At 47.0% G+C, this 14,044-nt stretch overlaps 2 protein-coding genes across 9 annotated transcripts in view; one reads left to right on the forward strand and one right to left on the reverse strand.

The window, feature by feature from the left end:
- DLG2 (discs large MAGUK scaffold protein 2) overlaps positions 1–14,044 on the reverse strand; it is a 1,057,900-nt gene that overhangs the window by 875,160 nt on the left and 168,696 nt on the right. The gene's annotated exons all lie outside the window — the stretch shown is intronic.
- Positions 4,546–5,283, forward strand: LOC148044282 (uncharacterized). The gene has a single exon (XM_087721995.1). The coding sequence runs from the start codon at positions 4,546–4,548 to the stop codon at positions 5,281–5,283; it is 738 nt and encodes a 245-aa protein (XP_087578121.1).

A 14,044-nucleotide genomic window follows, 5' to 3' on the forward strand; every position in this document is an offset into this window, starting at 1 on the left:
TTTCCACCCTTCAAAAGGGATTGAAAAAGTGTCTCCTTTCCTGGACGAATTTGAAGAATTGCCCGTCCAATTACGAGGCCTGCAAATTCAGAAGAGAATCTCAAAAAAGGCCATTTGTATTCTGCGGTGGTCAAAACTAATTCAGCTCGATGACAAATAAGCACCTGGCACAGTTGCATAGACATTGGGGGTTACAGGTATGTGGCCTCAGATCGCCTAGCCTTGCAGATGAATGTTTGCACAAGGTGCAGGGTTACAAATCCAGGAGAGTCCATCATAAAACGCATTACCAGTAGACCAGAGTGGGGGTGGGCAGGCGCCTTTATACACACATGTGCACGAGCAGAGGGGGCCGGAAGTGTGTATGCGATGCTTGCGGCGATTGTCGCACACTCGTGGTGACCATAGCACCCTCATGGTGCTTATGGCAGTGCTCACACTCTACAATGCTAATGTGTGTGGGGAAGGCGCGTGCACTCGCGTGCACACTGGCCAGCCACTTAAATGGCCTGGTAGCCGAGAGAGCATATACTGGTAGTGGTAGGGGTGAAATCAACTTGCCTTCGCTACCAGTTCGCAAGTGTGAGCATGCGCAGAGCGTCAAAAATTGGACGTGATGACTTCTGGGCGGGTGGGTGGAGCCTCCCGCTACCACCGCTACCGGTTCGCTCGAACCGGATAGAACCGGCTGAATTGCACCATTGCAGCCCACAGGTTGGGGACCCTGTTCTAGTTCAAACCCATGCCTGAGCAAGAGCTCCTATATCCGTGATGGCGAACCTATCGCATGCGTGCCACAGGTGGCACGTAGAGCTGCCGCCCCAGTTCAGCTCCATTGCACATGCGTGTGTGACAGGGGTGGGTTTCTGCCAGTTTTATTACTGGTTCGCAACCTGCGTGTTTGTGCACTTTTCAATGGCAGCGGCCCAGCGGTGATGAGGGAACCGGTTCTGGAGCGTGGCAGGCCTGGCTCACTGCTAGCTCTGCGACCCAGGACTGAATTGCACTATCGGTTTGGCCGAACTGGACTGAAACAGGAGGAACCCACCTCCGGGGGTGATAGTTAGGGATGCATGTGGGAGAAGCATGTGCATGTGCAGGGTGGGTGGGGTTGCGCGCATGTGCAGGGGGGAGTGTGGGGTGGGGCAGCGCTTTCCCCCACATGGCCTGCTTTTGGTCCCAGGTGACTGCAGGGAAACGGGGCATGGGGGGCGTGCCTGCTTTGTGTGGGGAGGGTAAAGTGGAGGTGTCGTGCGTACATGCACATGGGGGCAGGGGGCAGGAGGTGTCGTGCGTGCATTGTATTAAGGGCGTGGGCATGTGTGTGTGCTGTTGAGCGCATGCGCGCACTTTTGGCACGCAATGACAAAAAGGTTTGCCATCACTGTCCTATATCATTCTGGACAAATGCTGCCCAATCTCTACTTTCTACCGGCAATCTCGACATCACTTGTGTCAGGGTGAGCAAAAACAGAGCTCAGGAGGCGCCATCTGGGCTGTTTTTGGCTGTAATAGCCTACTGTAGCCCTCCACCCGCCAAAACGAAGTTCAGGGATGCCACGCATGGCACTCCCAAGCTCCATTTTCAGTGGCAGAGGCACCACTGTCTTCTGCTCTTTCTGGGTGGCCCTGCAGCCAAGATCAAACCACCCTGTGGGCCTAATCTAGCCCGTGGGCCTTGAGTTTGACACCCCTGCTCTAGAATCTCCACATCTTTTTCGTGCCGTCATGGCCAGAACTGGATGCAGTTTCAAACTGCATCTGATTTTGGTCGCCACGATGCAAAAAAGATGTGGAGACTCTAGAAAGAGTGCAGAGAAGAGCAACCAAGAGGATTAGGGGACTGGAGACTAAAACATACGAAGAACCAGTGACGTGCGGTGAGTTTTATGGCTGGTGAGGCAAGCGGACAAAAGCCACCATATGTCTACTGCCCTATGTCTGCCAGCACCGGGGCTTCACCGGGGCTTTCGGAAAGCCCCACCAAAGCCCTAGCGCAGCTTTCCAAAAGCCCCACTGTGTCCGCCATACAGGCGGGATGCGTCCCGCTCTATAGCGGACCCAGTGCTGGGGCTTCGGCGGGGCTTTCCGAAAGGGCAGCACTCCGGCCAGGGCAGAGGGGAAAGCGGCGGCAGCGGAGGAAGCGGCAGCGGCGGCCGATGAAGTTCCCATGATGCAAAGTGCCCCGCCACCGCCGAGACCGACATTCATGCCGCCGCCAATGCCGCAAAGTGCATCGCGGGAGCCGCCAAGCGCCTTTGCTGCAGACCCGGGCCAGCCCAGCACCATACCCAACACAGGAGCGTTTTACAAGCAAGGCTCCTGCTGCTAGATTGCGCAGTCGCTCAACTGCAAGGCATGATTCACTGTTCCCAGATCAGGAGGCGGGAGAATCACGTGCCTCCTTTACATACGAAATTTTTCACTTTTTAACCCTTGCTTAACTCTTAAAAGGCGAAAAATTCCTTAGGCACAAGAGGCCGATAGTTCTCTCGCCTCCTCCTATACTTAACACTAAGCAGACTCCAAGTCACTGTGACTTGGAATCTGGCAGCAACTACCTTGGCTTTAATTATTTTTTAAAAATTCTTTAAAATTCTTTCCTTTTCCTCATGACTGGTGAGGCCACACCTCCCCTGCCATCCCTGCGAAGAACGGTTGCAGGAACTGGGTATGTCTAGTTTAATGAAAAGAAGGACTAGGGGAGACATGATAGCAGCCTTCCAATATCTCAGGGGTTGCCACAAAGAAGAGGGAGTCAAACTATTCTCCAAGGCACCTGAGGGCAGAACAAGAAGCAACAGATGGAAACTAATCATGGAGAGAAGCAACTTAGAACTGAGGAGAAATTTCCTGACAGTCAGAACAATTAATCAGTGGAACAACTTGCCTCCAGAAGTGGTGAATGCTCCAACACTGGAAGTTTTTAAGAAGAGACTGGACAACCACTTGTCTGAAATTGTGTAGGGTTTCCTACCTGAGCAGGGGGTTGGAATAGAAGACCTCCAAGGTCCCTTCCAGCTCTGTTATTCTATTCTATTCAGTATTATTCCAAGTATGGTCTAATCAAGGCAATATATAGAGGTACCAATAACTTCACATAATCTTCAAATTGTTGAAGTACTTAGGTCTTGCAACTGTGCGCTCACCTTCACTGTCCATCTTTATTCCTTTATTCCGTCCATCCTCACCTTCACTGTCCATCTTTATTCCTTTATTCTGGCCATCCTCGTCTTTTCTTTCCTGCCACCTTTTTCAACATTAGTGTGCAAAGGCAGCTGAGTTCTTTTTGTGTAACGTCTCCAAAGAAGGACGCATAATTTGCTCCTGAGGTTTCAGTACACCTCAGTTCCAATCCTATCCAGCTATCAAAGCCCACCAACCATTACAATCAAGGTATCCATCTGCAGCAGAGATAAACCTGTGCTTAAACCTCTGGCGCTGAAGTCAATGTGACTTAACTTTGGTGAAGCGTGCCCATTATCTATTCAATTCTGAAAGGCCACTAATTAAGTGGTTCTTTCCCTTTTCACTTTGGACTGGATGATTTCCTCCCCTCTCTATCTGCCCTTGTAATTTCTGCTCAACTGCAGAGACACAAATTACATGTTATTAAGATGTTGAAGTCGGAGAATTTCACCTAATAATCAGGAAAGTCCCAGAAAATTTCCCAACAGGGATAACAGATCACGCTTAGAGAGGTTTAGCCAGCTTCTACATCATCTATAAATAACATTCCTTGCTTTTTCAGATCCAGAAGCTGTTCGACTGGTTCCATTGTTTGAAATTGTTCTGAGTGGAAACCAAAAAAATAAATAAAAAATGGGTAAGTATATTTTATTAATTGGCTTCTCCCACACATAAACTTGTACAAAATCATTCAAAAGAAGGAAAAAGCTATTCTTGGATTGTGACCATATTAGAATTCTCCCCAAGCTCTTACACAAAAACACACATATATATTATTTTTATTCAGTACTCTGGTCCCCTTTTATATTTATCACATTTTAAAAAAAACAGCATTCTTCCTAAAAATAAAAAAAAAGCTACGAGGCTGTTAGAACTGAAGAAGCTTCTTGGAAGAGAAGCGAAATATTTTCAAGGACAAATGATTGGATTGGATTGGATTTATTACATTTATATGCCGCCCTTTTCCCCGAAGGGGACTCAGGGCGGCTCACAATTCAATCAGGGAAGGGGGTACAGACAGGGGGATAAAAAGACGAGACATAACAATACAAAAATTTAAAAACACACAACAACCATACCATTCGAGAAGGGGGGAAAAAAACTCTTTAGCCCCAGGCCTGTTGGAACAGCCAGGTTTTAAGGGCTTTGCGGAAGTCCTGGAGGGTGGTGAGGGTTCGAATCCCCACGGGGAGCTCGTTCCAGAGGGTCGGAGCAGCCACAGAGAAGGCTCTCCTCCGGGTAGTCGCCAGTTGGCATTGGCCGGCGGATGGAATTCGGAGGAGGCCTAATCTGTGGGATCTGATTGGTCTAGTGGAGGTAATTGGCAGCAAGCGGTCTCTCAAGTACCCATGATGAATGTCCAGTTTCCTTTTGAAAAATCATCTTTGGGACTATGACTATGTCTTACACATTGGCCACAAAAATCAGAACGCCAAATACAATCTGGGTGGATATGACCTTGTGGAAGACCCTCACTCTGTCAAGGACCTTGGAGTACTCATCTCAAATGATCTAAGAGCCAGAGCTCACTGTAACAGCATTGCCAAAAAGGCATTAAGAGTTGTTAACCTAGTTTTGCGAAGCTTCTTCTCCGGTAACATTCCACTGCTAACCAGGGCATACAAAACCTTTGCCAGACCAATCCTTGAATACAGCTCGTCTGCCTGGAATCCGCACTGTATATCGCACATTAATACAATCGAGCGAGTCCAGAGGTATTTCACGAGAAGAGTCCTCCACTCCTCTGCTCACAACAGAATCCCTTACGCCACCAGGCTCGAAATTTTGGGCTTGGACAACCTAGAATTACACCACCTATGGTCTGACCTAAACTTAGTACACAAAATTGTCTGCTACAACGTCCTACCTGTCGACGACGACGTCAGCTTCAACCACAATAATACACGGGCAAACAATAGATACAAACTCAAAGTAAACCGCTCCAAACTCGATTGCAGAAAATATGACTTCAGCAACAGAGAGGTCAACGCCTGGAATGCTCTGCCTGACTCTGCTGTTGCATCCTCAAACCCTCATAGCTTCAACCTTAAACTGTCTACCATGAACCTCACCCCATTCCTAAGAGGTCTGTAAGGGGGCATGCATAAGCGCACCAGTGTCTCTACCGTCCCTGTCCTACTGTTCCCATTTATTTGTACTCATTTCTTATGTGGTACCTTGCTCAATAATAGTAACTGTGAGAGGGATCTTGAAGTCCTAGTGGACAACCATTTAAGTAGAAGCCAGCTGTGTGCAGCAGCTGCCAAAAAAGCCAACACAGTTCTAGGCTGCATCAACAGAGGGATAGAATCAAGATCACGTGAAATGTTAATTCCAGTTTATAAGGCCACACTTGGAATACTGCATTCAGTTTTGGTCACCACGATGCAAAAAAGATGTGGAGACTCTCGAAAGAGTACAGAGAAGAGCAACAAAGATGATTAGGGGACTGGAGACTAAAACATATGAAGAATGGTTGCAGGAACCGGTTGTATGTCTAGTTTAATAGAAAGAAGGACCAGGGAAGACATGATAGGAGTGTTCCAATATCTCAGGGGTTGCCACAAAGAAGAGGGAATCAAACTATTCTCCAAAGCACCAGAGGGTAGAACAAGAAGCAATGGGTGGAAACTAATCAAGGAGAGAAACAACTTAGAACTGAGGAGAAATTTCGTGACAGTGAGAACAATTAATCAGTGGAACTACTTGCCTTCCAGAAGTTGTGAATGCCCCAACACTGGAAGTTTTTAAGAAGAGATTGGACAACCATTTGTCTGAAATGGTATAGGCTTTCCTGTCTAGGCAGGGGGGTTGGACTAGAAGACCTCCAAGGTCCCTTCCAACTCTGTTATTCTATTCTCAGGGAAACATAAGACCATCTGAACATTATGCAAAAACATCATTTGTACTTAAAATCATTTTATCGAGAGGCTACCTCGATCCGATACACTTGTGATTTCTCAATGGGTAGATAATTTGCCATTTAAAACAGCTCATTTCTCGGATGGCCACAGGCCAGTGACGTTTATTTCCAAGGCCGCATTTTTAAAAATGTTATAGGTTTTGTTTGTTTTAAAGAGCTATTTTTAATGTTTGCCGTTTCTAAACAACAATTACTGTGGGTGTCTGTGGACAGGATTTTATGTCTGGGGCTGTGTGTTTAGAGTTATTCGTTGTTTTCCATAGCATTAAAATTGGGGTGAATTTTACAGTCTGTTCTTTTTTTTTTTTCTATCCTATGTGGTTCCAGGTTTTAATCTGTGGGACAGCACTGTCAGGAAGCTGCAATAAAAACACCAAATTTAACCTTTAAAGAAAAGGGCAGAATAGTATTTGACTTTCGTGGTTATCTTCGGCAGCTGACATTAAAAACTACAGAAGGCAGAGCAATTGAGCATAGTCTGTTCAATTATAATTGCCTTTCGACTCACTGTAAAAATTCAAAACACATCAAAAGGGATCCGAAGATGAGTACAGTGATGTAAATAAGGCAATTATATGCAGGATGTGCCATTTCAGAAATCTTGCTTTCTGTGTATTTGTTGAAAGGTAATAGGAAAGCAATCGGGGGAAACACAGGGATTGGAAAACTCAGAATCCATCATTAGAGCTCTGACGACGTTATGTGTGGGACGCGGTGGCTCAGTGGCTAAGACGCTGAGCTTGTCGATCAGAAAGACCGGCAGTTCGGCGGTTCGAATCCCTAGTGCTGCATAACAGAGTGAGCTCCCGTTACTTGTCCCAGCTTCTGCCAACCTAGCAGTTTGAAAGCGTGTAAAACTGCAAGTAGAAAAATAGGATCCACCTTTTGGTGGGAAGGGAACAGCGTTCCGTGCGCCTTCGGCGTTTAGTCATGCCGGCCACATGACCACGGAGATGTCTTCAGACAGCGCTGGCTCTTCGGCTTTGAAACGGAGATGAGCACTGCCCCCTAGAGTCGGGAACGACTAGCACGTATGTGCGAGGGGAATCTTTGCCTTTACGAAGTTATGAGCGTATGCAATTTAATATAGGCAATCCGTGACCCAAAGGCAAAGAAAAGAAAACCTCAACGACTTTCTAAAAGGATGCAAATGACCAGCTGTCTGCAAGAAGTATAAATCCTTCCATTCTCCACCATCCAGTCGGAGCTGAAGAAGCTTCTTGGATGAGAAGCAAAACATCTTCAAAGAAAAAACAAGGAAGTCCCGCTGCCTCCTGAAAAAGCATCTTTGGGACAACCATGACTTGGATGACTGAGAATCTCTATAGACATTCCTTTAGTGATGTTTCAAAGTTACAACGGCACTGAAAAAAAAATTACTTACGACCATTTTTCACACTTATGACAATTGTAGCATTCCCATGACCACGAGATCAAAATTCGGACACTTGGCAACTGGTTCATAGTTATGACGGTCACAATGTCCCAGAGGTCAGGTGACCCCCTTTTGCGACCTTCTGACAAGTCAATGGGGAAGCCAGATTCCCTTCACAACCGTATTGTCCACTTAATAACCTCTCCCCTCATGTGATTCACTTAACAACTGTGGCAAGAAAGATCATAAAATAGGGAAAAAATTCACCGAACAACTGTTTCTCTTAGCAACATAAATTTTGGGCTCGATTGTGGTCGTAAGTCAAGGGCTGCCAGTATATTTCAGCAGTGTTGATCTGAGCAATCACGACCACCCGCATTCGTGGAAATGCAATGGATCCAGCTATTCTTAATAACTATCGTCCAGTCTCCAACCTTCCCTTTGTAGGGAAGGTTGTTGAGAAGGTGGTGGCTCTCCAGCTTCAGCGTACCTTGAAGGAAGCTAACTATCTTGACCCCTTCCAGTCTGGCTTCAGACCCGGTTACAGCACAGAAACCGCTTTGGTCGCATTGACTGATGATCTCTGGAGAGCTAGGGATGGAGGCCATGCTTCCATCCTAGTTCTCCTGGACCTCTCAGCGGCTTTCGATACCATCGACCATGGTATCCTTCTGCGACGACTGCGGGAGATAGGGGTGGGCGGCACTGTCTTGCAGTGGTTCTCCTCCTATCTCTCGGACAGGTCGCAGTCGGTGTTAGTGGGGGGGCAGAGATCGTCCCTGAGGCCCCTAACCTATGGGGTGCCGCAGGGGTCGGTCCTATCCCCCCTACTATTCAACATTTACATGAAACCGCTGGGCGAGATCATCCGAAGGCACGGGATAAAATATCACCAATATGCGGACGATACACAGTTGTATCTGTCCGCCCCGTGCCAACTCAATGAAGCGGTGGACGTGATGAACCGGGGACTGGAAGCCGTTAAAGACTGGATGAGAGCGAACAAGCTGATACTCAACCCAGACAAGACCGAGTGGCTGTTGTGTTTCCCTCCCAAAAATTTGACCACCATACCATCACTCAGGCTGGGGGGACAAAATTTAAACCCCTCAGAAAGGGCCCGCAACTTGGGAGTCCTCCTGGATTCACAGCTAACTTTTGACCACCATCTCTCAGCTGTGACCAGGGGGGCATTTGCCCAGGTTCGTCTGGTGCGCCAGTTGCGGCCCTACCTGAATCGGGAGGCCCTCACAACAGTCACTCGAGCCCTTGTGATCTCTAGGCTGGAATACTGTAATGTGCTCTACATGGGGCTGCCCTTGAAGAGCATCCGAAGACTTCAGCTAGTCCAGAATGCGGCCGCGCGAGTGATCGTGGGCGCACCACGGTTCGCCCACATAACACCGATCCTCCGTGAGCTGCACTGGCTACCTGTTGGTCTCCGGGTGCACTTCAAGGTCTTACTCACCACCTATAAAGCGCTCCATGGTAGTGGATCTGGCTATTTGAGAGACCGCCTTCTGCCAATTACCTCCCTGCGTCCCATCAGATCGCATAGAGTTGGCCTCCTCCGTATTCCATCCGCCAGTCAGTGCCGACTGGCGACTACTCGGAGGAGAGCCTTCTCTGTTGCGGCTCCGACACTATGGAACAATCTCCCCGTGGAGATTCGTACCCTCACCACCGTCCAGGCCTTCCGTACAGCCCTCAAGAACTGGCTAACCCGTCAGGCCTGGGGATAATCTTATTTCGCCCCTCCCGAATGCTGAGTGAATGTTGAGTTTTATTGTCTAATTTACTTTGTGCACATTTCTTTTTTTGTATTGTCCTACACTCCCCTTCCTTTTTTTGATTGTAAGCCGCCCTGAGTCCCCTCAGGGAAAAGGGCGGCCTATAAATAAACTACAAACAAACAAACAAACAAACAAATTCCCTAGATGGCTTTGCAACAATTGCTATCTCTTAGCGCACCCTGCCCTACAAGGAGGTGCTACGTACACTGTTTTGGTTTTGGTGTTTGCTTCTGGAGGGACAGTTGAGTAGAAATCTAAAAAACCAAATACATAAGGAATAAATGGAGTCCTTGGTGCTCTCTGAGCTCAGTGGTTTGCTTGTAGACATTTTATTACCCAACTAGGGAACATCATCAGCGTGAACGAATCTGAGATTTTCTCCTTATTTATATACAGTAGATTGCCCTGCCATTGTGGGTGGAGGTGTGGATTTCTCCTTGGTCATTCCTTGATGAAGTATTGTTTTCTGCTTAATTGTTTGTCTGGTGTTAATCCCTGCTTATCTGGGTATTGGTTGCTGGAAGGGATACACTCCAGAGGCGGGTTTCAATTCGCCCGTGCTCGCTCATGCGCGCATGCGCAGAAGCGTCTGGGCGGGTGGGTGGAGTCTCCCACCGCCACCACTACCAGTTTGGCCGATCCAGGCCAAACCAGGAGCAACCCAACTCTGATGCACTCTGGTCTTTTTGTTTCTTAGCTTTTATTGTCTCTTTTAAATGGCGTGTAAATGTGGTTGACCTCTATATGTTTATTGATGGCTGAGTTGTCTGAATGTGAAGCTTCCAGAATTCCCTGGCATTTTGGGACTTGGCTTGGATGCTCAGCTTCCCAGGAGCACACAAAGATGGAACCCATCCGCCCCAGCAGCTGACAATCTAACATTTCTCTTTCCCACCATAGCTATTGTTTTCTTAATTGGAGCTTTGGAGACAGACCATTTCCACCCGAGAAAACAGTGCCCAGAAAGAGGTCCTGCTTTTCTTACACAACATCTGCTTTTTCTAAAGAAAGCAATGCATGTTGTTTGCCAAATGCCTGTTTTATCCAGCCGAGCAACATCTGTGCCGTGCAAGGCCTCTTTCCCATCTGAACTGTTCCCGGGTGCAGATTTGCTCAGAACAACGATCGGCATCTGCCATCCAAATGATGCAAATGCCTTAATAAAAACCCTTAAAATCATTCTTTTTATAGTCCGTAGGTTACCAATATGAGGAGCTTCGTATCCGATTCAATACGACCGGGGGTGCCTTTCTAAGTGGACCCATAGGATTAAGGTGCGTCTGCCTCGTATTTTATACCTACAATTGTTGTGACCCATAGGGACACCACTGTTGCGGCCTAGGCTTCCTTAACAAGCATGAAGCAGAGTCTGGGTCCCTGCAAAACCTCTTTAGTTTACACGACTGTGAATTTCTTTCATTCACAGTCAGCAAGGCTTGGCAAACAGTCTTTCCGAGGAACATTTATCTACACGCACCTTATCTCGCTTGGCAAGCTGCCAGATAACTAGTTTCCAAACGCAGGGCAAGGCAACATTTGGCACAGAGTCTCTTATAATCACAAACAGAACTTTCCTCTCTTGAAACGACCAAAGGAACAAATTGTTTCCTGCAAAAGCCCCCTCCCCATTTGTTCCTCTTTTGTTTCCTCTGGGATGGGCCAATCACCTCCAAGGTGTGGCTTTACTCCTAAGTCGACCCTGATTTCTTAATTGTTCTTGTCTTCTTGCAGCTCTGTGCAGGCGCACACTGGGAATAGGCTCCAGCTGTTCTTCTGCCTCACTGCTGTTTAGCTCCCTCTCTGCCTCCAACACAGGACCCTCGTCTGAGCTTTCCTCAGCCCCCCAGGACTGGGCCATGTTCCTCCCCAACCTCCTCACTGTCCGACTCTGCTGCCATAACAACAACTGCTTTTCTTTCATTATTATGTGCCCTCTTAGTATAATAGAAGTCAGAAGCAGATAAATTATGCATGGAATCCCCGTTCCTGCGGCTGGGGTGGGGGGGATGCAATTGCAAAGCAATTTCCCCCAAAATAATACATTACAAGACATGGTCTTCTCCAAAGTGGTTCTCAGCACTGAAGCAAAGATACCTTCCCCTAATTCCACCTGGATTTTCCTCCGTCCTTCTAGTCAAAGGTGGCTGACAGCATTATTCAAACTGGGCTACTACATGTATGCTTTTTAAAGGAATAACCAGCTTTCTCTCTGCTGCCTTTCAGCTAATTGTATTGGCCCTGAAATTTTTAAAAGTAGAAGAATCAGAAGTGGCATTCAGCTGGTTCGGATCAGTTGGCCAGAACCGTTAGCGGAAATCACGGATGGGCCTGCCCCCCCCCCCCGGTTCTTCACCGTCCTATTTAGGCACATTTTTGAGGCCAGGCACATGCACATGCACAGAAGGGGCTCATACACGTGAGCAAAGGGCATGCACGGAAGGCTGGCCGCATGTGCGGAAGGTCCATGCATGCACGCGAAGCGGGCGGGCACACAGCGAACCAGTGGTAACAAAATGTGCAACCCACCGCTGAGAAGTATTATCTGCTCACTCGGATCATCTTTGTGGCTCTTAGGTTGCATTAATTCATTGTGTGATAATTGTTGGATAATTACACAAAGGTAAAAGTTTCCCCTGCCCAGCTGTGCCTCACTCTAGGGGCCGCTTCTCATCTCTGTTTCCTGGCCAAGGGAGCTAGCATTGTCTAAAGATGCTTCCATGCATGGTGATGTGGCCAGCATGTCTACATTGTTACCGTCCCACCAGTGGTGGGTTTCAAAATTTTTTAGAACCTCTTGTGTAGGTGTGGCTTGCTTTGTGGGAGTGGCTTGTTGGCCATGTGACCAGGTGGGAGTGGCTTGCCAGCCATGTGACTGGATGGGCGTGGCCAACTTGTAAAATGTGGTGAAACTCACTTAACAACGCTCTTGCTTGGCAACCAAAATGTTGGCTCAGAAACTCTGGCATTTGAAGCACGCAAGTCTTAAAGCTGTCAAGTTACAAGACCCTTGCACCCCTAGCCCTTTAGAAAAAAAAAGTCCAGAAGTGTTCAAACTTGACAGCTTTAAGACTTTAAGGTTTAGATAGGACTCTTAGAGGCGGGCGGGGCGATTGGTGAGCCAGCCAACCAGTGAGCAGCAGGCGGGGCAAGCATGGTGCGGACGGGCAGGGAGAGGGAGCTGGAACCGGTTCCTAACAGCACGGTAGATTTGTGGAACCTCTTCTATAGAAGAGGTTAGAACTGGCAGGAACCCACCCCTGCTTCCCACTGAAGTAGTACTGTACCTATTTATCTACTCGCATTTGCATGCTTTCGAATTGGTAGGTTTGGCGGGAATTGAGGCACCTAATGAGAACTCACCCTGTCCTGCAGCACTCAGATCTCAAACACAGCTTTCCAGATGACGAGCTCCGCATCTTTTAACTGCTGAGTCATCGCAGCTTTTATTATTTGTATTTTGTTTTTATGTTCCCCTTTTTCCCCTTGAATTGTTCGCCGCCCTGAGTCCTCCCGGAGAAGGGCGACATACAAATAATAAAATTCTATTCTATTCTATTCTATTCTATCGCACCCCTCCTTGTAGTTCCTACACTGTATTAATTCATTGTGTGATAACTGATGGATAATCACAAACATTTTTCAAATAATAGCCATTCAATATCCAGGTGTTTTCTTAGCAATGACATTAGATTGTCATTGTTTCATCTATTTATTTTTTATTTCATTTCCCAACCTAGCCTAACAACCATGCACTTTCTCCTATCCTGACACTAAGCAACTCTAACCATACTTACCATTTAGCTGAAGTAGGCAAATGTTGTTGTAACTAATGTTGAAGTATTGCTAGAGATTTTATCATGCAGTAATATTCTGGACACGAATAACTTGCATTTTCCATCGTGTTAATTTTGAAGCAAAGATAATAGATAACCTTGAGATGATCCTTAATCATTTCAACCCACCGGCTTCTATTTTCTTCCCCTTTTAATATTCCTTTTATGGATATTAAAATATCCATCTTTTAAAAAAAAAAATTGTGAAAGGAGCCAAGAAGAGGAAGAAAAAGACCAGAAAGTCAAAACTCATTTAAGCACTTAAGAAAATGTAGGAAGTTGGCACTCACCCCTCTCCTAGAAAAACGAAATATTTTAGGAAATATTAAAACAGCAGAATATTTCCCCCTAAAACGGAGGCAGAAACTCACTCCCACACACCCCTTTGTCAATGGGCCATTAAGGCCTGGGCCAATCTATTCTACATAACAAAGATCTACCTCCTTCAGGCCGAGCCATAATAGGAATCCCAAAGCCCTTTCATTACATCATCACACAGCAAGACTCAACCGAGCCTGGGATTCAGGACAGCCTACAGAAGTTGCCCCTGCAAGGCCCCATGGGAGTCTTCCAACCAATCAGAACACAAGCTCAAACTCAAAAGCCCAGAGAGGGAATGAAACCCAGGCACTCTCCCCTCCTTCCCCCCCACCCCCAGGATCTCAAACCCATGTGGTCCTGTCCACCATCAATAAACCTTCTTTCCAAGCAACTTTCATGAATCCAGTGTTTTTTCCCCCCGCTTGGAACTGAACCCAGATGGATATTTCTTCCAACAAAAGAACTGAGATTTGGTATTATTTTTTTTAGCCAAACTCTAAACTTATAAAAATACCATGTCACATTAATGGAAATCTTTACTTTCTAACTCTGTGTTTCTCAACCTTGGCCACTTGAAGATGTCCGGACTTCAACTCCCAGAATTCCCCAG

Source organism: Thamnophis sirtalis, unplaced genomic scaffold (genome assembly GCF_051295495.1).
Source record: "Thamnophis sirtalis isolate CommonGarterSnake01/CBP01778 unplaced genomic scaffold, rThaSir2_p1.2 scaffold_8, whole genome shotgun sequence".
Classification (NCBI taxonomy): Eukaryota; Metazoa; Chordata; class Lepidosauria; order Squamata; family Natricidae; genus Thamnophis; species Thamnophis sirtalis.